The sequence below is a fragment of the Eublepharis macularius genome, chromosome 12, assembly GCF_028583425.1.
Source record: "Eublepharis macularius isolate TG4126 chromosome 12, MPM_Emac_v1.0, whole genome shotgun sequence".
Classification (NCBI taxonomy): domain Eukaryota; kingdom Metazoa; phylum Chordata; class Lepidosauria; order Squamata; family Eublepharidae; genus Eublepharis; species Eublepharis macularius.
Window position 1 is genome coordinate 36198371 of NC_072801.1, and position 23577 is coordinate 36221947.

The 23577-nt window shown below is 45.3% G+C and overlaps 1 protein-coding gene across 3 annotated transcripts in view; it reads right to left on the minus strand.

The window, feature by feature from the left end:
* CACNB1 (calcium voltage-gated channel auxiliary subunit beta 1) overlaps positions 1–23577 on the minus strand; it is a 70131-nt gene that overhangs the window by 40478 nt on the left and 6076 nt on the right. For 2 of the 3 annotated variants that reach the window (XM_054992759.1, XM_054992757.1), the window contains exons 2-3: positions 21246–21332; positions 3767–3886 (exon numbers count right to left, since the gene is read on the minus strand). In XM_054992759.1, coding sequence (XP_054848734.1) covers positions 3767–3886; positions 21246–21332 — 207 coding nt within the window. Of the gene's footprint in view, positions 1–3766; positions 3887–14830; positions 14886–21245; positions 21333–23577 lie in introns of those variants that run through there. The other variant, XM_054992758.1, reaches the window with a different exon arrangement.

Consider the following 23577-nt stretch of genomic DNA (forward strand, 5'->3'; position numbering starts at 1 on the left):
AGGGGTTTCATGGCTTCCAGCCCCTGTTCTAAGAGATAGCAGCTGGGGGGACAGGTGGGTGGATTTTCTTTAGCTGGCTCAGGGCCTTTTCTGTGGCTGTGATGCTTGCCACAGAAACATACCAGCAAGAAAAGAACATGTGTAGGGCAACTGGCTGGGTATACTCAGGGAAGGGCTGGGGCCTTGCCAACCCACAACGCAGTCCCCTGGCACTAGTCATGTTTCTTTACAGGGCCTGTTCGCTTAATAAAGAAGATAGTCAAAGCTTCTTCTTCCCTCATCTACCTCTCTGATCAATAAATATTACTGTGCCATTAGCCAAATTAATTGGCTGCTGCCTGGCCAGCCTCAGATTTATGGGTGTTTGTGGGCTGGAGCCAGAGGCAAACAGAAAATTCGCTTGTGACAATCGGGACGGGGGGAGTAGCTGCACTCTTTACCAACTGGCATGGTATAACAGCTTTGAAGTATCGGACTAAGATCTGGGAAATCCAGGTTCAAGTCCCCACTCTGCCACCAAGCTTACTGGGAGACCTTGGACAAGTTATGCCATTTTAGCCAAACCTACCTCACAGAATTGTTGTGAGGACAAAATGGAGAAGCATGTATGCTGCCCTGAATTCCTTGGAACAAGGAAGGATAAAAGTGACAGACAGGCATACATGGTACTTGGACTCTGTGAAATTATCCTATCAGGCCAGTTAAGAGGGCAAAATGATGGATTCAGTCTACTTAAACAATTTGAGCACCAGACCGATGACTGCCTACGGAACTCTACAATTCATCGTACTAATGGCAAAAAATGGGAGTTTCTCCTGAAGTGCAACAATGGCTTGGATGAGGGAACAACCAGCCAACTCATGTAAAAGCGTGACGTTGAAGTGAGTGAACAATCCAAACAGAAGTCCAAAACTTAAACGTTCCTAGGTCCCTTCCATAGTATAGGAAGGGGCCATCATCCTCTCCTGGTACTACGCTGCCCACAGCTGGGCTTGGGCCTGCATGCACAAATCTTGCCTGGGACGACAAAAAAAACCTTGGACAAACCCTCTCTGAGAGTTTCTTTTAGAAACAACATTTATGAGGGTGCCATTTCAGGTACTGGCTGCAGGATACAGATGTGCATTAATCCTTTCCTCTAGGCCCTTTTCACCATGGCCGATTCCAGACGGCCCTCTGCAATCCGAAACGTCGCACGTTGTCGCGTGTCGTCGCACGGAAAACGCGAAATATCGCATTTTCTCGCGCGAGTGCAATATTTCGCGTTTTCCGCACGACGACACGCGACGTTTCAGATTGCAGAGGGCCGTCTGGAATCGGCCCATCTCAAATTGCCCCCTGGAGCTGCTATTGGCCTTGAGGAATAACAACAACAACATTCAATTTATATACCGTCTTTCAGGATGACTCAACACCCACTCAGAGCGGTTTACAAAGTATGCCATTATTATCCCCACAACAAAACACCCTGTGAGGTAGGTGGGGCTGAGAGAGCTCCTAGAAGCCGTGACTGACCCAAGGTCACCCAGCTGGCTTCAAGTGGAGGAGTGGGGAATCAAACCTGGTTCTCCGGATTGGAGTCCCATGCTCTTAACCACTACACCAAACTGGCTGAAAATATCCAGGCTGCCCATATGTTGAATGTACATTTCTCCCTGTCCGGGGATGAACACCCTGAGCACCCCAGATTTACCACAGACCACCTGCCTAAGGACTGACGGCACCCCAGCCACAGGGAGCCCGGGGGAAGCAACTCAGCCCCAGACGGCAGGGAGTGAAAGGGAAACGGAGCCAGCCTGGGCGGCCGGCCAGGCGCATACTGCCAAACCAAGCCCCAAAGGGCAAGAAGCACACATGCATGCCTGGGACGCTGATACCCACCCAGACATGTTAGAAACCCCTGCCCCGGTGGAGTGGCGGGACTGACATCCACCCCGGGGACTGGCCAGAACCCAGGAGGCCAGTCCGGCACCTCGCAAACAGAGATGGAGGCGGCCAAGCCATGTCACCTGGAAAGGCCCTGGTAGCCCCACCCTGCAAGAAAGGATAGGAGAGCAAGGAGGGACTGGAATAGAAGGAACACCTGAGAGCATACCCAGCTGGAGGGCATCACGAGCAATCCACCCAGGGCTGGGAGGCTACCCAGGGATAGGAGGAAGTCTGGGGGAAGTTGGAGGAAGCCCTATAAAGGCAGGCTCAGTAGAGAGGTCGTGGTGGGTTGTGTAGGAGTGGAGGGGGGAGTGGTGGTGGAAATTCAGACTGCTATGCTGTAAGATTCATCATCATGAATACGATTTTGAAAACATTAGCAAAATGGAAGTGAAATGGTTATGCGGGCAGTTGGTGGTTAGGGACAAAAAGGAGGAATTCCTGCATGAAAGCTGTTAAGTGCCACAATGCATATTCACTGTGGTTATTAGGATCAAGCCATCAGCTGGCCTTGGAGGGGGGTGCCAGTGTAGTAACTAGATGATCATTTGGAATCCTTTCAAAGGAGACTAGACAGATTCACGGAGGAGAGGCCTGTCAATGGCTACTAACCACAGTGTATAACTGGAACTTTTATGTTCAGAAGCAACAAGCCTCTGATCATCAATGACTAGGAAGCAACATCAGGGGAAGGTCTTGGGCCCTATGCTTTGTTTGTTGGCTTTCCAGGGCAACATGCTGGCCACTGTGTGAAGCAGGGTGCCGGACTCAATGGGCCACTGATCTAATCACGTACCATTGGCTGTGCAACTGCCTAGTAAGGAAGAGAAGCTTTCATATAAAGAGCTGTTCTGGCTACCTGTCCCATACTTTATTTACTTCATTTATACCCTGCTTTACTCCCCAAAAGGGACCCAAAGCAGCGTACATTGTTGTCCTCTCCTTCATTATATTCTCAGAACGACCCTGTGAGGTAGGTTAGGCTGAGAGAGAGAGTGACTGGCCCAAGATGACCCAGCAACTTCCACTGCAGGGTGGGGATTTGAACCTGGGTCTCCCAGATCCCATTTCAACACTCTTTTCACTATTAGTTAACCTCTGTTAAGTCTGACCTGTCCCTAAAACCATCGTATGAAGACCACTTCAACCACATTCATCCTCAAAGAAGACCCTGCTGAGAAAAGTCTCGGGAAAATAGTCCAGATGTCTCCCCTGCACTGTTTTCTGCAAAAGTCGTTGTTGTCCTGTCAGATACACAGCAGAGTCTCGGGAAAGCAGCAGGATCAGCTTTCTTCACGTGACCAAACATCTCAAGAAGATGAGGCTGACCTCATCTGTAGAGAGAAGTTCATATCTTGGCTTCTTCTGAACTTTAACATCTCTCTTAGGTAGCCAACGAGAAGTGCAAGGTAGGCCTGTTTGCATGAGTGCGGCTTATCATGTGAAATAGGGCTTTATGGAGATGAATGGAGGGAACTGGAAATTCTGAAGAGCAGCATTTCAAAATAATTCTGCGGGACAGGACAGCAGACATCAGAGAAGCAGGTAGCTCACCTGGCCTATTCACAACCATATTAGGAATTCCTTTCTATAATCATATACAACGATATAATAATATATGACAAGCATACAGCCTGTTTTTCTCATTCACATGCTGGAGGATATGCAATCTAAACAAGATGGCAATCACTGGTCTGTTGCTCCCCACAAACAGCGATCCTCAGGAGCAATCTGGGTGCCGTTCTCTTCTCTCCTCACCTACTGAAGTCCAATCAAGCAAGTGGCTTGTAGTATTCTGAAAGCCCCTGTTGCGATTCTCTAATGTGCCTTGGGTTACCTTTGCTTTTTCTAGCTGTGCCAGGGCTTGGCGCTCTGCTTCCTTGCGCAAGGCTTCACGATCTTCCTCCAGTGACACATCAGAGTCAGATGGGCGACTGGTGTAGGACTCAGCAGAACCCTGAAAGAGGGAGGGAAAGAAGAGCGATGGGTAAAGTCCGTGTAGGATAGTCAGTCAGAGCGATACTATTGGCTCTTTTGTCTCTGCAGGCAGGTCCTAACAGATCCTAACAGCCTCTGGCTGCTCTGTCCCTCAAATCTCGCATTTCACCCCAAACCCACTGCAGTTCTTATCTATCCATCTGGTCTATCTTTGTGAATCCTGGGAATTCCCTTCTCTCTGGCATTACACTTCACTGTTCCTGAGTAGCAGCACAAGATATGTTTATTTATTTATTTTGATTTATATCCCACCCTCCCCACAAATGGGCTCAGGGCAGCTAACAACCTTCATAAAACACAGTAAAGCAATCAAAACCATAAAATCAATAAGGGGCAGCCCCAGAAAAAGTGGTGGTCTTTGATGGAAGAAGGGGGATACACGCTGGCACTCAGCCAAAGGCCTGGCGGAACATCTCCATTTTACAGGCCCCGCGGAACTGTAACAGGTCCCGCAGGGCCCAGATCTCCAATGGGAGATTGCTCCACCAGGCCGGGGCCAGGGCAGAAAAAGCCCTGGCCCTGGCTGAGGCCAGACGGATGTCCCTCGGGCCGGGGACCACCAGGAGTTGCTTGTCTGCAGAGCACAACACCCTGCAGGGGACGTAATGGAAGAGGCGGTCCCACAAGTATGTAGGTCCCAGTCTGTGAAGGGCTTTAAACACCAATGTTAACACCTTGAACCGGATCCAGAACTCCACTGGGAGCCAGTGCAGCTGGCACAGCACAGCACTGTGATATAGCATCACAGCACTGCGGAATCCCATCCCATTTGCTGGTACGGAATACAACTACTCTCCCAGATAATAATTGCCAATAGCTGTCTAAGCGCAGGTTGGTTATACTTTACTCTTGGTCTTCGGATACACTGTGGAGCAAAAGCAGCTCTGCCACCATTTCCATAAATACACAGCTAACATTATTGATAACTGGCAACTTGACCAATAATCCATAAAGGTTCTGTAGCCAAAAAGCTGGTTGTTGCATGTTCTTTATTAGGAACTGACACACACAGGATCTCACAGTAGGTCATAAATATAAACAGGAGCAGCTAGCACAACTCTTTTGCACACTGGCACAGATCTCTGAATGACTTGCACTGGGAATTACTGACAACTATTCCCCCTCTGTAAATCCTCTCTAAAAAGCCCTTGAGTCCCATCAAAATCTTTGCCTGCCATTCCCTACACATACAGGTTACTCTAGTATCCCAATGACCCTTCCAACGTACCTCTTTTGAGGCCTTGTAATTTTTAGGAGGCGCCACAAGGCCATTCTCTTTAAATGGGGTATTATCTGGAAATATCTCTTTGAGGGGAGTTCTCTGGGATTTCATTTTGTTTTGTTTTAAATTGTAAGCTGCTTTCAGTAACAAGGAAAGGTAGAATCTAAATGTTTTAACAAATAACTTAAATATTCCTTTAAAAAAAAAGAGCTGTATTTGGTTCTCTCCTGAGTCACATTTGATTCCTGAGGGGAAAGGTTCAGAGCTGGATCATGACTGCTCCTTCCATTGCATGATAACAAGATGTCTTACAAACAATTATTCTGGGAGTGGTTTTCCCCTAGGTTCCCAGCCCATGCTTAGCATATGGCAGCTCTATGGCACATGGCTCTGTAAAGAGAATGAGAGACCCATAATATATACAGTCATCATGGTGTTGTCCTGTGGAAAACACAGGTGAGCACAATGCGGCCTGCAAGAGCAGCTTGAACTCTGTGGTGCTGGAGGCCCGACCATCAGGAAAGTCACTATTGATACACCTGGAATATCAGACTATTGGAGATGCAGCAGTGACAACAGAGCACTAAGAAGTAGGGTTGCTTGCTAATTTCCCACCTTGAGAGGGAAATTCCTACCGGCAGTCTCCTGCCCTCAGCCAGCATTCAATGGGATGGGGGCGGGAATGGTGGGGGAAAACTCTATTGCACCATGCCGTTACACTACTTCCTGCTGAAAAACCAGAAGTAGCAACACTGCACTGTTCTAGGAATCACCTGCTACTGTATGGTTTTTACCATAGAGTCTGGGGGAAATCCTACAGAGTGCTGCTTTTGGCTGGAAATATTATTGTGGCATCATGTGACACAGTTCCTGCACTCCGCCCCCCCCCCAATCCTCCTGCCAGCTGCCAACCAGGCCAGTTGAGGCCTGGAGTTCTCCCAGTATTTCAACTAAGCTGCAGACTATACAGACATCAGGTTCCTTGGAAGAATTCTATGATATCACATCCCTGCTAAGCTCCCTCCCTTCTCCAAACCTTTCCCTCTCCAGTCACTGCCCCCAAATCTCCAGGATTTCACAAGCCAGAGTTGGCAACCCTACTAGGAAGGTGATTGATTAGGGTTTCTAATAATCTCTAACAGTCCTTACAGCCCAAGGTGCAAACGTAACATAGGAATGTTTGTGAGCAGAGCTGTGGCATCGACCCCACTTCCAAAAGTTTCCCCTGTATATATTTGCTCTGGGAAATGGAGGCTTATGTATTACTCCTTCCATGTTTCATTGTTTCACCTGGATCTGTGAATCCACGTCTCTCACCCTTGGACTGAAGAGTCACCTTGCTGCAATCCTTGCAAACTGAAAACTGAACTCATTTTGCTTACAACACCTGTTTCCTTTAGAATCGAGCATCGCAAAAATGCCAGTTTTTTCCCCACTGTCACTAATGCTTTATCCTGTACTGAACAAAAAGAGTGGGAAATGGCCGGTTAAATGCAGAATAAACTAGTAACCACCAGGATAAAGTTCACTTTCAAAGGAAAGACTGAACTGGGCATCAACTTCCTTTAAAATAAGAAATGCTTTATAGAGGGATCAGAGCCATTGTGCAAAGCAAGGGCTTGTTTCTTGGAATTCTTTGATACTCCATAGAGCTTTTTGGAACTAGAAAGTTCTGTTATGTCAGACAGAAGTGTTTTGAAATAGGTACATCTCCCAGCAAAACCTTAAGAGAGCAAGAAAGATCACACTGCAGAATCAGGCATGCACTTCACATACTGCTTTGAATTAATCAGCAAAGCTTCTAGTTACTAATCTTGATGGGCCTTCTTGTATGGGTATGGTGTTTTAAGGGAGAACTCACTGGAAATGAATTTTTAAAAAATTAAACTTTGAAAAATTCACAAAACACAACAGATAGAATGGGGGGTAAGGACATGGTCATTCATGGCTTTTCAAAACACAGGCGTTGTCCAATAGGAGACCCTCATCAACATTCTTATGAATTACATTGTCACTTGTCAAACCTTCTGTGAGAATTTTATTTAAAAGTACGTTTTTATCCATTTTAACCAAGCAAGAAACATCATCTTTCTAAAGTAAAATAAAATAAATATTTGCACATCCACTTCTGTTTGTAAATATTACCAAGAGGGCCCACTTCACTTGGACTCATCTAGGCAGATGAATATAATAGTCAATGGGATCAACTATTAGGAAAGAAAATGAAATGCCTAGGAATAACAAACCATATGGTCAAGACTACAGAAACCAAAGATATAATTAGGCAAATAAATATGCATGTCAGGAAGTTGGACATTACTAGTACACCTGTTAGGACACGGAGGGTATGTTTGACTCTTTACTTAGGTATTGCCCTCCCGATGTAACTGCTGAAGTATTTTTATCAGAAGAGCTTTTACTCTAGTAAGAATGAATGCTCTTCCCTCAGCAGTTTTCAAGGGTCGATACAAGAAAGTACCATATACTAACGGAATATGCAGATGCACATATGGTAATATTGAAACCATTGAACATATGATTATAGAGTGTCCCATGTTTAATGAGTTGAGGGCTAGCTTAATCATCCCTCTACTTAAAAATATAGAACTACCTAATATGAGAGCACAGGTGACATTGTTATTATCGGATACAAATGATTCCGTTACTCTTTCTGTGACAAAATATCTAGGGGCAATAATTAAACACCAGAGAAATGACCTCAAGTAAGGTTCTTCCCATTTTAATTTCTGCTTAAGGCAATAGCCGTACGAGCAGTACTAGATAGACTGTTAAAATCATATCATAAAAGCATCTGATAAGACTCTCTCCTTCCTCACAGTCCTATTCTGTGCCTATTTACTCAAAATTAAAACATGTTCAGTGGGATATTTTTCCTAGTAGGAGCACAAAAGAGAGCAACTTTCATTTAATAAAACTGGTAATTATATCTGTTATTGCTGATTTCTAATGTTTCCTTAGCTGAAATGCAACTTCTTGTATACATGCAATATCCATTCAAGTCAATATTGCACAAAGGTATATTTTTCCTTCTTAACAACCTCAAAAGGGGAATTATCTCTGGATTTTCTATTAATTTATAACTCTCATTACTCTGATTATTCTTAGTATCTCTTTAAAAAAAAGTCTTCTGATGGATGATTAAGGCTGAACTGCAGACACAATCCTCTGTTTTTCCTGGACAGAGGCAGATTAACTGCAGAGAGAAGAAGGGGCTGAAATGTCATTGTTAATTAGCATCTTCTCCATGTAGCTAGTATGAGGAGCTGGAATCACTGCAAAGGCTGAGCTGAAACCTCTTGAGGGAGCCAGACCCCTGCAGGCACCTGTCAATTAGTGCTAAGGGAGCAGGGAGAGCTCCATATGAAACCCATTTTATACAGACGGTTTCTTGGGAATAAAAGCAAATTGCCTAGTATCTGTGCACCAGAAGTTGATTGCTTCTGAAGTGCATTTTGAAGCTCCAACAGATGCAATCCAGTCACTAAATAGCAATTTGCCACTGATCTCTACACCAGTATATCCTCTTGCTGTGAAATTTGGAAATGAAGAGCAAAGGTCAAGAAGCGCATCATACCTCTGTCCAAATCTGAACAAAAATAGTGCAGGTGAAGGCCAAGGGGAGTAGGACATAGGAAAAAATGCTTTCTATACCAGTGTCCCAAAAAGCAAGGGAGACTGGAACCTGGTTATACGCAGGGTATATTTTGGGGACCACCATCTTGAGTCTTACTGTTGTATGAACTGAGTTTTATTATGGTATGAACTGTTTTATGTATGTATGTATGTTTTTAAACTGGTTGTTACTCCGCTCTGAGCCCGCCATGGGGAGAACAGACAAAAACTGAATAAATGAAAATGAATGAAATTAAATATGCCCCGCCCCAAGCAGAGGGGTGAAAGACAGCATCATGCAGCTGGGTAGCAATGAACTACAGTGGCTAAAGATAGAGGGGTTCAACAGTAAAGCATGGAATCCACTCCCTTCACACATGAAGCTGCCTTATACTGAATTAGACCATCAGTTCATCAAGGTCAATATAGTCTACTCAAATGGGCAGTGACTCTCCAAGAACTCCAGTAGAGTTCTTTCCCATCACCTGCTATCTAATCCTTTAAACGAGTTGCCAGGGATTTAACCTAGACTTCAAGCATGCAAACCAGATGCTCTACTATTGAATCATGGCCCCTCCCCTTCTCAGATCCCACATCTGGCACCCCATCACAGAACGTTTATATCTGCTACCAATAACATTCTTTTGCACTGAAACTAGCACTCCATTAGCCCAGAAACAGCCAGCAGCAGGCAGTGCTGAGCAAAACCAGATTCTTACATTCTTTCTAGTAGCCCCCACTGTAGAGTGGCCACAGCTGAGCTTTTGCCTTCTAGTTTAGCTGCAATGGGAAGTAACCCAAAATATGGTTATCTTTATAAATCAGACCTCAGACAGAGAGAGAGAGAGAGAGAGAGAGATTGCATCTAGTTTTGAATCTCCACTCTGCCATAGGAGTTTGGTGGGTGACTTGGGCCAATTACACACGCTCAGCCTAACCTACCTCACAGGGCTGTTGTGAGGATAAAATGAAGAATGATGTAAGCTGCTCTGGCTCCTCTCTGGGGAAAGACAGGGGATAAATGAAGTTTAAAAAATTAAAATAAGTTGTGTAAATATATGCACAGGATTCAGACCTGGAAAGGGTGCCTACCCAATAGAAATTAATGTGGTAACCTCTGCCTGACACTCACCAACATCTGAAACTGTTAAGGGGTTGGTACAGTTTCATCCTCAATAAGAAATACAAGATCTCGGCATCCTGTCCATAAATTATGTGGTTTTCAGAAAGAAAACCAGCACTCCCTGCAATATGAAGGGTGTGGGGCCAAGACAAAAAACCTAGGCCAAAATCACCAGCGACAAAGTGTGCTACGAATTGTTTTTCTCTGGTTCTTCTTTGACAAAAAATCATATTTTGGAAAATATGTGAGTTAAAAAGCAGACCTAAAGTGCAGAGCAAGGAAGGTTGGGGGTCACAAAGTGCAGATCAATATCCCCCTCCCTCCAGTGATACAGAACCTATGAGATCTTCCATCTCCCTTCCCTCCCAGCTGGAGTACGGTAAGAATATTGATCTACATTTGTCTGGGACTGTCATGTCATTCTCTCTTAAAAGGCTTCTATTGGAAGGGAGCATTTTTAAGAAAGGAAAAGGCTGAAATGAGGAACAAATTGGTGAGAGTGGGAAAGATATCCAAAGGGGGGGGGGGTTACAAAGAATCAGAAAATGGTGATGATTCAGGAGGGTGGAGGCAGGGGGGCTTCTCAGTGAGAAGTCAGCCACAAGCAGTCCCGGGTGATGCAAGGGGATAACCAGAAGCAGGCAGAAAAGGGTACTCACCCCCTCTGAATCATCGTCCAGCTCATCCAGGTACATCCCAGCAGGGGTCAGCCCCCACTTGTTAGCGCCCTGCAAGTGGGGCAAGGAGAAGCTTGGAGGAGGCACCAGTGGGGACGGGAAGCCAGGGCTTGACCCTCTCAGAAGCAGCCCAAGATGCTTGAGAAACAAGGATGGGCAATCTAGAGAGAGAAGCTGTTCTGCCCTGCTTGTGGTGGGAGGAAGAAAGGGGAACCCATGGAAGATGCTTGCCGATCCAGCAGCTTCTTAAGCCTCCCGGGCTTCAGATCCATGGACTGGAGTTGGAACAAGTCAAGAGATGGTGACGTGCCTCCGAGATGCAATTGGCTTATCCACTAACGTGCCATTTATTAGCAAAGCCGGCATGTGGCCCAGTTGGATGTATGCGTGAGTGGGAGGCTCTCACTGTTTCAGAAGTTGACTTAAAGGGGTGAGACACAAAATGGGCTCTCACCGAAGAATTTGGGGGCAGGCAGGCACTTAGTGTATCCAGTGACAAAACACTGCAGTTATCAGAGCACATTCATAGGGTCCAGCCCCAGGTATACAAAGGGCTAAAAGGATCTGAGCAGTGCTGTCAGTGGGACATGATTCAAGTATTCCTGCCTATGTTATCAGGAACTGATCACTCTACTTCCAGATATAACAGAAATTGCATTGTGAACTAGTTTCTGTGAACAACACACAGAAATAAACAAGTGTGAGGATTTTGTGGCTGCAGGACCGGGGAATTTTCTTCTTGGACAACTCCATAATACTAGTTCCCAATATCATGTAACCAATAGCGTAGTGTTAAAATAGTTACTTTATATCTTGTATGTTGAAAACGGTTTACTAGAGCATCCCTGTGCCTCTACTTATATTTTTAGATTTCTTTCCCACCCCTATCCAAGGGCTCAAAGGTTTCTTTGACAGTGTATGACTTCCCTGAAGCCAGCTTGTGTGATTCATGGCTGAGCAGGAATTTGAATTTGGGCATCCTAAATTAACACTCTCTCCACCATCCCACACAGACTCTCATGCCTTCTAGCTCTTCATTATCCAAACTGAAGAGGCCCTGTAGGCTTCCCATAACTCCAACCCCCTCACTCCATTCCCTCCTTCCAAAATCCGGCAGTTAAATAAACAACAAACATTTGCAGACCAGCTGGAGTTTGATAATCTGCACAATTTATTCCAAGTAAACAATTTCTGAATCTTGGAAGTGTTTTTTTTTTAAAGTCCAGGATAATTTTTGCACAAGTGATTAAAATATCTTTGAACTTCTCTCATGGTATTTGAGCCACATGCGAAAGATGTTAATACAGCAAGAAACATAGAAGTAGATTTTGTTTTGGTTGTTGGGGGTTTTCCGGGCTGTATTGCCGTGGTCTTGGCATTGTAGTTCCTGACGTTTCGCCAGCAGCTGTGGCTGGCATCTTCAGAGGTGTAGCACCAAAAGACAGAGATCTCTCAGTGTCACAGTGTGGAAAAGATGTAGGTCATTTGTATCTACTCAGGAGGGGTGGGGTTGAGCTGAGTCATTCTGTAAGAGTTTCCCAGGGTGTGGAATGCTAATGGCGGGAGGCTTCACTGTATCCTGAGGAGGTTCGTTTGCATATGGATTGGTGCTTGATGTGCTAATCTTCTCTGCAGGGCTATTGTCGGGTGTGGAGTGTTTTGTTGGCCTGGTGTTTTTCAGAACTGGAGCCCATGCTCTGTTCATTCTTAAGGTTTCTTCTTTCCTGTTGAAGTTTTGCTTATGCTTGTGAATTTCAATGGCTTCCCTGTGCAGTCTGACAAAGTAGTTGGAAGTGTTGTCCAGTATTTTGGTGTCCTGGAATAAGATACTGTGCCCTGTTTGAGTTAGGCTATGTTCAGCCACTGCTGATTTTTCAGGCTGTCCAAGTCTGCAGTGTCTTTCATGTTCTTTTATTCTTGTCTGGATGCTACGCTTTGTGGTCCCGATGTAAACTTGTCCACAGCTGCAGGGTATACGGTATACTCCTGCAGAGGTGAGGGGGTCTCTGCTGTCTTTTGCTGATCGTAGCATCTGTTGTATTTTTCGGGTGGGTCTGAATACTGCTTGAAGGTTATGCTTTTCCATAAGCTTTCCCATCTGATCAGTAATTCCTTTGATATATGGCAAAAACACTTTTCCTGTAGGTGACTGTTTTTCCTTGGTTGTTTGATTCATCCTGGGTTTGATTGCTCTTCGGATTTCATTTCTGGAGTAGCCATTTGCCTGAAGTGTGTGGTTTAGATGGTTAATTTCCTCATTGAGAAAGCGCGGCTCACATATCCGTCTTGCACGATCCACTAATGTTTTCATTATGCCTCTTTTCTGTCGGGGGTGGTGAGTCACCTACAGGAAAAGTGTTTTTGCCATATATCAAAGGAATTACTGATCAGATGGGAAAGCTTATGAAAAAGCACAACCTTCAAGCAGTATTCAGACCCACCCGAAAAATACAACAGATGCTACGATCAGCAAAAGACAGCAGAGACCCCCTCACCTCTGCAGGAGTATACCGTATACCCTGCAGCTGTGGACAAGTTTACATCGGGACCACAAAGCGTAGCATCCAGACAAGAATAAAAGAACATGAAAGACACTGCAGACTTGGACAGCCTGAAAAATCAGCAGTGGCTGAACATAGCCTAACTCAAACAGGGCACAGTATCTTATTCCAGGACACCAAAATACTGGACAACACTTCCAACTACTTTGTCAGACTGCACAGGGAAGCCATTGAAATTCACAAGCATAAGCAAAACTTCAACAGGAAAGAAGAAACCTTAAGAATGAACAGAGCATGGGCTCCAGTTCTGAAAAACACCAGGCCAACAAAACACTCCACACCCGACAATAGCCCTGCAGAGAAGATTAGCACATCAAGCACCAATCCATATGCAAAAGAACCTCCTCAGGATACAGTGAAGCCTCCCGCCATTAGCATTCCACACCCTGGGAAACTCTTACAGAATGACTCAGCTCAACCCCACCCCTCCTGAGTAGATACAAATGACCTACATCTTTTCCACACTGTGACACTGAGAGATCTCTGTCTTTTGGTGCTACACCTCTGAAGATGCCAGCCACAGCTGCTGGCGAAACGTCAGGAACTACAATGCCAAGACCACGGCAATACAGCCCGGAAAACCCCCAACAACCATCGTTCTCCGGCCGTGAAAGCCTTCGACAGATTTTGTTTTCATTACAGGAAGATTGAAAGAATTGCTGATTTAAGCCTCAGGTGTGAAAACTGCCAAAGACAGTATTATCTATTTAATATCTCAGCCAACAAGAGGCAAAACATAGATTATGTGTACAAGGATCTTCTCTGCGGGTGAAAAAGTAGAGGCAACTTTTTGACCACCCAAAAAGGCTATGCTAACAATAATGGGACCTGCATGGACAAAAACCATATGAGATGGTACTGTAGAAAGGAAGGGAATTGGGTGAGACGGAATGAAAAAGCTGGCTGGATCGATTTCAAACACTCCACTAATACAACACAAAAACCATAGAGCACAATATGGATTTGAAGAAAGGGGACGAGGGAAACTGTCCTTTTAGCATCCCTAAATACATGTGCCGAAAAAGCACATCATCTAGATTATGGCCAGTTGCCAGGGATTACTGAATGGAAGATGGAGAAAAGAGTGGGTATGGGGAGGAATATAGATCCTTCAACACATGAAAACAGCATCTTATTTAAAGTACAGCATCAGAGCATCAAGCAATTTGCATGTATGTATTTCTTTCCACAAAGAAATTTGAAAACCTGAATCTAAAAGCATGCCTTTTCCTTTTACCCAGAAAACTCCAATTTTTAACGTTACTACAAAATTAAAACTCCGCAAATCAAAGTTCAAAACAACCAAATGTTAGTCATCTGTCAATCAAATCAGTAAGGTGCAATCTAATATTCTGACTAAATTAAGGACATCAGCAAGTGGTACACATGAGGGGGAAAGTGACTGGCTAGTACAACAATGCCTTTGAATGGTAAAAAGAGATTTACAAGGGATGGGATGTGGCAGGGGCAAGGGGGTAAGAAGTGAGTTTGCTGGGGAAATGGAGTGGAGGGGATGGGGGGGGGCTTGAGACAGGAATGCCAGGTTAACAGGCTTTCAAATATGATGACCCAGAAAACACACTAAGAGCAGGCGCAGGGACTCAAAGAGATTCCTGGGGATAGGGGCCAAGCCAGTGACAGGAAGTGGGGTTCTCCGGGGCTGAGGCTGAGAGGTACAAGTGCTCACCAAAACGGGCCTGGATCCTTTGCCGCTGGGCGTCTCCATGCTGCCTGGGCCTGGCGTTCTGTGGGCAGAGGTAGCTCTGCCCGATTGCTGGGGGCTCGGGTTACAAGCATACTGCTACATTTGCAAACTGTTGGGGTATATTTAGCCCAGGGACTGGACATCCCAGCAGTGGGGGTAGAGGCGAGGGGGCGAGTCTATGCCAAGAGTCATTCTGGTTGATTCCTGACTAAGCTCTGGTTGGGTGGGGGGGCATGGAGTAGAAAAGGTGAAAGGAGGGAGAGCAGCATCTTGTGGTGAGCCAGGCAGTTAAAGGGCGGGGGTCTATGATGCAGAATGCTGGGAATCAGAACAGTTAACAACGGCACAGCTTTTTGTTTTAAGCCCAGCTTTCTCATCACACCTGTCCTCCTCTACCTGACTAGGGAGGGGGAAATTACCCAACATGCCATCAAACAATGATGGTATAATTTGAAAGGGTCAGCTCCATTCTGTGTTCACAGAAGGGGCAGCAATGACTTCCCTAGGAAATCTGAGTTCATCTAAGGCCTTCCCCCTAAGTATATCTAGAAGGATTCAAACCGGGCACCAATATAATAGTGGAAATCAATGAAAAACATGCTAATTTTTCTTGTTCTTTTCTCACTTGTCATGTGCTGACATACTACATGCACTAGAGAAAACAGCACCCCCCCAAGCTGTTTTGGATCAGGGAAATAGCGTAGGAGGAAGCCAGATGCCCTTGGAGCCCCAGGTGCTTGGGGAGGAAAGTTCTGCTCCTGATGTTTGAGTGTCAAAGTCAGGTCAAGGGAACTTAGATCCTACACATTACCAATCTTAATGTGTCATTTGGAACTCATTGATTTGCATCTGAGTAGGCTTTCAGGGAGGGTGGGGGACTGCAACGAATTTGAAAGGCTTGATTGGATAAGGAAAGAGCAACTGGGATCTGTAGACAAGACTAGGGCCCTTTCCAGACGGCTTACCTGCCTCCAGAACGTCGCGCCATGTTGCGGGGAAAACGCGATATTTCGCGTTTTCCCCGCAACATGGCGCGACGTTCCGGAGGCAGGTAAGCCGTCTGGAAACGGCCAAGGAGAGAAAGAAAGCTCCCAGACAGGCACCAAGTTCCTTCAGCCTCTAGGAGAATTAAAAATTCACCCTGCCCCTGGGGAGTAACTGTAGGCTGAGTAGCAGAAATTATTAAGAGTTGACAGGAATATTATGTTCTCACATTCAACACTAGACAGTTCTTTGCTTTCTGCTCTTTTTGTGTCTGTGTCCACAATGGCAGAGAGAGATCAGACTGTTCTTAAGACAGTCTCTTCTCCAAAAGTGTGAGGAAAAACTCCTTCTCAAAGAGATTTCTGTAACTGAGTAGGAGAATTGTGGTGTACCAGGTAATGGTCCAGTTTACATTCTTGGCTGAGGAAATGCTGCGCAGTTCTGCAGAGTAGAAGGTCCATCTAGAGCTAAAAATGCACCATCAGCCAAACACAATGTACAAAAGGAATCAGGTTTCTGCATAAGACTATGGGCCAAGCTACAAGTGACGAATGACACAGGTTGGACACTAGTCAGCTTCCCTCAAGTTTTGATGGGAAATGTAGGCATCCTGGTCTTGCAGCTTGGCTCTCCAACTGCTGTCCAATGGACTTTTCAACTGTCACTTGTCCAACATTCCACCAAGCTGCCTACATTTCCCATCAAAACTTGAGGGAAGCTGACAAGTGTCATTTGTCACTTGTAGTTTGGCCCTCTGTCTGTTGCTGGGGGAATACAGGATACAGGCTGGGAAGGTGAACCCCATAAATCCCTACAAGCTGAGCCATATTGGCGAAAACTCACTTTTTATCCCCATGTGGGTGCACTGAGAGGCCTGCGGGTGCGGCTGCGCCAGGATAAAAATGAGTCATTGACATGGCCTGGTGACCCAGCAGGGCTGCTACGGGGCCTTGGGAGGTCCGCGCCAGGCCTCTGTGCTGCCTGTGGCAGGCCTCTGAAGGGCCACAGAGCTGGCGGGAAGGTGCAGTGTGGTCCCACAGCCACTGCAGAGGCGGCGGGAAGACCACGCCAGGGGGTGGGATGCCCCACTGCTAGAGCCCGTTGTATTTCTTCTCACAATGGGCTCAGTTGCTAGTTTGATATAAAAAATTCACAACATTCAGATACCAGTAGGAGAACATTTTAATCTTCCAGGATGTTCCATTGCTGTCCTAAAAGTAGCAGCTCTCAAGCTGAGAAACTTCAAAGGAAAATTATAACAAGAGATTGCTGAAATTGAGTTTATGTACAAATTTGAAAACATGGACCTCCCAGGACTTAATAAGGATATTGAATTCTTCTCTCGCTACAAATGCTGATTTTCTGCTTTTCACACCCCTGCGCTGTCAAGCTAATTACACTATTATTATATGTTACACTTTACTTTAAATACCCCTGCTTTCATGGTTCCAAAACACACCTCAGCAATCATGACAGCTAGAAACTGATTTTCCAGCTGTCTGAGCTACTCAGGAATTCACATTCTGGCAGGTTCTGCACAGAATTCTGCAGATACGTACAGAGAAGACAAACTGTCCTGGGAATACCTTCTCTCTGCCATGAAGAAAGCATTTGTCCCTCCCCAATTAAAGACTGATTCTTCCTCCCACACCCTCAAATCAATGCCCTTGCTGGGGTTCTGCATGAATACAGAACAAGAAACAAACTTTCCCTAGACATTTCCTAGGCACTTCTATTTGCTTCTGTTCACACCTAGGCAATTACCTGAACCCTGCATTTAAAGCCCTGTTTCCTTGGCCTTTTGCCAGCAACATGTGTTATGCCTTGAGTGCCTTTGGAGCTACAACCAGTAAGGGTTGCCAATCTCCAGGTGCCTGAAGATTTCCTTGCATTACAACTAATCTCCAAGCTAAATAGTTAATTTCTCCTGGAATAAATGGCTACTTTGGAAAATGGACTCTATGGCGTTACACCCCTCTGAGGTCCCCCCCTTCCAAATCCTGCCCTCCGCAGGCCCCATCCACAAATTTCCAGGAATTTCCTAACCCAGAGTTAATAACCCTACAACCAGTCCTTCTGTCAAAAAGCACAGAGCAGCATTTGAGTGAGCCTCACAAAAACACCTCTGATAAATACAGTAGACTGGCTTGCCTAAGGGTTTCTTTACCACACAAGTATCTTCAGCCAAGCCCCCCCTTGCTATATCTAACCCCTAACATCACATTGGTTTTGTAGTTCAGCACACCTTGCCTTGACACACCAGAGGGCCAACTGCTATTCTTCAGTATACAATCAAGATTACAAATTGCAGGGTGAAGGGAAGAAGAGTTTAAATCATGTTTTGGGCTGTGGGTTGCCACTTTGGGATCCTACCTCCTGTTGCTTAACTGAAATCTGGTAGTAGCTGTGGCCTGACTCACTGAAAGACCCCTCCCTTTTATTGCTTTTTAATATTCAGCCTGATGAAGAGTTCTGGAGATCACTGAAGTGGTGTTATTATATTTTAGTTGATCTTAAGAAAGGTATTATACAGCTTTTTTGTTTCTTAATTTTGCAATGGGCTGTGTGTGTAAGATGGTAGGATGCAAATTTTAGAAATTAATGAAGAATGGGAGCCTATGGGCTGCCCTCTGCTGGGCAAAGTTGAAAAACAGTTCCGAAAGGAAGTAGGGAAGCTGCAAGGAGAGGCGACTTGCCCTGGGTCACGTTGCTCAGACTCTAATTGGGATTTACTGTTCATCTTGGAGCCAGCCTGAGCCTTATTCAAATCACCCTCACAGACTGCCTTCTTGTAGAGGTTCAAAAATAGCCCCTTGCCGCTGCCACTTGTCCCTGCTTCCTTCTCCAGATCACACTGCAGAGTTTAGAACTGTTCAAGTCCTTTGCTCGGGTTGTGGGACTGCACAGCATGCTGGCCCTTTAAGTGTCTTCTGGTGCTCTGCTGGAGGCCTGCTCAAGGAATCTCCTCCATAGCAACTGCCTCCTACGTCATTACTATGGCAACGGTGGTCCAGGTCACAGATCCACTCCTTCCTGCTCTGCTTCCACTGCCCTAATAGTTGCATTTACACATGAGAAAGAGGACGGGGGAGGGAGTATACAGGGCTCTAATCCTGCACCACACCAGACTGAATAGTAATGGCAAAATGTGAATCCACTGGGCCTTCTGATGAGCTTATTTCCCTCTGGGATTGCTACCTGGGCTGCTTTTATATTTGGTTTGCCACCCACAAGGCTTTAAAAAAAATGTTTAAAATACAGCCTTGGCCAAATGGCCAAATCTACCTCTGTATCCACCTTGGTATATTTATGCTTCTATTCTATCTGTCCATATTGAGATAAATCCCACAGAATCTGCATAATCTATAGCCTCACCTTTCATTAGCAAGAATCTATAGTTTTAAATAGTAAATTAGCTTTCTAGTCCCTTATAACTGAAAGCCTGAGGAGAAAGAGATAAGGGAGGCATGAGGAAGTCTCAGGAGTTGGAGCAGAGATTTTTGGAGACTCACCAAAACTAAAATCTTTCCAAGTTTATTCAATGAAGTAGAATAATTTTGTCCTATAAATTGGGATTACCCATCACACAGAATTTGAACTCCGTGTATGTGTTACAGAATACAAACAGCAATCCTTAAAATAAACAGCATTTTCTAACTTTAAAATGCAATGGTAAAACCAAGGGATGAGGAACAAACAAGACAACGATGAACTACTACTCTAATAAAGGTCAGGTGGCCAGAGAGCTGGAGGGGGCTGGCTGCCTCCGATTCCAGCAGGTGGAGAGAAGGGAACACACCGATCTCCAGCTGTCACCCAGGCCTGGCTGTTTTGTATGTACAAAACTGTGGATTCTGTGCTGAGAGCTGAACCACAGACCTGTCTCCGTCAGAGGCAAAGATGTTTCTCCCACTTGGCTTACCAAATGCATTTTCCTGAGATTTAACTGCTTCACTTGTTTAACAGTCAGGCCAGACACCCAAATGGATGGTGAGTTACTATGGCAATGTTACAGCTTCCCTACGTGGCAGTGGGGTGGGTGAGGAAGGGAAGGTTCAATTTGTGTTTAATTTGCTGAGGCAAGAAACTAACAGTGACTGGAAAGAGAAGACATCAAACCAACATGGGGTGGGGGGTGTCATTCCTGTATTCTTTAGCCCAGATGACGAACTTCCCAGTTGAGGACCTCTGGGAAACCACTGGGTCTGCATCAGGTGGAAGAGGATGGGATAATGACTCCAGGTGGGTCTACATCCAGCTGACAACTCCACTGAGTAAGTGTAAATTGCTGTGAAAAGCCACAGAGTAAAGCTTCCACAGCCAAGTTAGAAACAAAACAGGAAGATGAAAGGAAATTCCCCTTTATCTTTAGTCACTTCCTGCCCTTCTGATGCATTTTATACAGGGGGGGGGAGAGAGGAAAGGGGCACAGGAAGCCTTCAGATACCCATGCCAGTCTCCTTTCCTTACTGTACAATGACTGGTTTTTTTTCTTAATTGATCCTTAGACATCGCACTCTCTAAGGGAGGAGGGCAATAGTCCCTTTCCCATCACCTCTGTGCAAATCACTCTTCAGGGTTCAACCTACCCATCATAATAATGCAGCAACTGTATTCTGAAAGCGTTCAGGTGCTCCACATCCTGCATCTTTAGATGACTAAGCATTCGAAAACACTTGCCAGACTGGCTAGCATTTGTTTTGAGCTCCCAGCACCTTGCAAGGGGAGACTCAGTGGGCCTGTTTGAATTATGCTGTCACACAGAGACCATTTTCAGTCTTTCCCTCTAGTTCTGCACATGGGGAAAAGATAAGGGAGAGGTTATCAGCAAATGGAAATCTACCGGGCAACAAGAGATGTTAAATGTTATGATGGAAATGGGTGGGGGAATCCTAATTCTGCACCAAGGAAGCCTAAGCCAGTGATTAGGAAAAGTTATTTCAAATTGCAATTTTGAAAATAAAAACCGGTTTAATGGACACTAGCAGCAGATGAAAGACAAATGAGGAGGCATAGAAAATTAGGGCAGGGAGAGGGAAGAAACCCATGGAGAAACTAAGAATGTGTACTAAGGAAGGAAGGAAGCCCCATACTCATGGAAACCTTCAGTCCATTTGGCTCCTGTCTCTTAAGCGACTAGTATCCCTTGCAGATCTACAGCTCCTTGAAGAAATAGCAAACTTGCAGTGAAAATGGTGTCCACTAGGAGGAGAAAATCCAAAAATCCTGATAATCGCTATGGAAACATGAAGGGAAGGTGCATGGTTTATTTTTCTTCCCACATGCCCTGAACAAATAAGAAATTAACAGCATGTGGTGGAAACAAATTTCCTCATATATAAATTGTCAGAGTTCCTCCCCCTGCCCTGCTTTGACCTTGATCCTCTCTCCCTCCCCTTCTGCGTACTCTTACCTGCCTGACGAAACTGTTGGAAGTCGTGTCAGAGGAGGTGCTGCCATCAGAACGTTTGAAGCGGCTCTTCCGTTTGCCGTACTTCCCCTAGGATGTTAAAGAGGATGCAGAAAATGAGACGTGGTGCAAATATAGGAGGAAAGTAAGATCCATCAATAACAAGCATGTGCAGCTCACTGACTGCAGCATTTCAGTTATGGTCTGAACCTAACATTTTTGGCCACAGCTCTGTATCACCCAGAATGAATAAAGCCCCATCTTGACCTTGATACAGAAAGTGAAATGCTGTGGGGGGGGGTAGGGAGGGGGTTGGATCCAAACAGCTTTTCCATAGATGAAAAAGGGAAGATAGGCAAATAAGTGGGCACTAGATCACATCAAGCCTGAATTCTCCCTAGAAGCTAAAATGACAAAACGGAGGCTATCGTACTTTGGTCACACCACGAGAAGACAAGACTCTCCGGAAAAGTCAATAATGCTAAGAAAAGTGGAAGGCAGTAGGAAAAGAGGAAGACCTAAAATGAGATGGCTTGACTCAATAAAAGAGGCCACGTCCTCCAGTTTGAAGGATCTGAGCAAGTCTGTCAACAATAGGATGTTTGGGAGGTTTTTCCTTCATAGGGTTGCCATAGGTTGGAGGCAACTTGACAGCACATAACACACACACAGGCTTGGCTGGGGATCATGGGACCTGCATGCATGAAGACCATGTGGGAGAGGGCCTGAAATAAGGTGGGGAATTGGCTGAGAGTGAGTGAAAAAGCTGGCTGGACCCAATGCTTAACAGCAATTTAGTAACAAAAGTGTGATGAGCACTGCACAGAACTACATGGCCTCATTCTCAGAGAGAGCTTATCATTTCAGCAACTGACAGCCTGAAAGAAAAGGTAGAGAACAAGGCCTGACGAAGGAAAAGGCAGGAAGGGGATTAACTGGTAATCCTGGAAGTAATGGAATTGTTGCACCAGGGATAAAAACAGTGATCAATTGTGCAAGTATAACCTTGTGCCCTCTTAGATATTGAAATACATCCCCATAAGTGTACATGGTTATCATCTACAGTTTATATATTTCCCTCTGAAAACAGACAAATAACTTTTGTCCAGTCAAGTCTCTCTTTCCTGCAGAGTACAGATGCCTGTTAGGTGATGAGAAGGAGTGACAGTTGTACGCATGCATGCGCACGCACACACACACAGATATGACAACGACACTGCTGCTGCACAGGGCTGCTGTGCAGTCATCCGACCTAAGCCATAGATATCAATCTGCTGCTTGGGGGCTTTGGTATCCTTAATGGATTCACATCATGACAGGCCGGCAATCAATTACCAGAGCAGGGGAGGGGAAGTACAGGCCAGTGCAATTTTCTTGCAAAACATTCTTGCAAGGTGCACTACACAGAACTGGACAGCAGCTATTCGAAATGGCTCCAAAGCTGCACAGGGAAAGGACAAAAGAAGAAACCTCATATGCGCAAGACAACCTCCATTTCTGCACTCCCCACCACTAACACGGATGAGCATAATCACATTTATAAGCAGGTACCTTTTCTCTGCTCAAGATTAGAACTGGCTAGCGAGGATGTGTTTGATGTAGTGGTTAAGAGCGCAGGACTCTAATCTGGCGAACTGGGTTTGATTCCTCACTCCTCCACTTGAAGCCAGCTGGGTGGCCTTGGGCCAGTCACAGCTTCTAGGAGTTCTCTCAGCCCCACCTGCCTCACAGGGTGTTTTGTTGTGGGGATAATAAAAACATACTTTGTAAACCGCTCTGAGTAGGTGTTAAGTCATCCTGAAGGGCAATATATAAATCGAATGTTGTTGTCGCTGTTGTTATTAAGGAATAGCAGTTTGACTGTAACTTTAAGCTGTTGCCTTGTGGCAGGTAAAAGAGGAACGCTAAAATACTCCTTTGAGCTTAACTGAAAGAAAAGTCAGGGCACAGCCTGGAGATGGGTCACATGCAAAGAATCTGCAACTGAGATGCAGTGCTAGAAGCAGATGTATGGATGCCAGGAGCTAGCCTCTTAAGGGAGAGATCAATACTGCTTCCTTATGTAAGCTGGGAGAAGGGGCAGAAATTGAGAGGCACACACAATCCCAAATACATGCAACTTGGATGCTTGACAGGATGACAACTACTACCCCACCTGACAAATACCTCCAAGCAGGGGTGGGAAGACTCTAGTTCAGGATTACAACAAATTTCAATCATGATTGGGGGTGACACAGCTATATATTAAGTGCGATATAGTTACTGCTGTGTATCATTTTCATGTGCTATTTTGGCATGGCATCTACATCAGCTTCTGTTAGGATGAAACTCACAC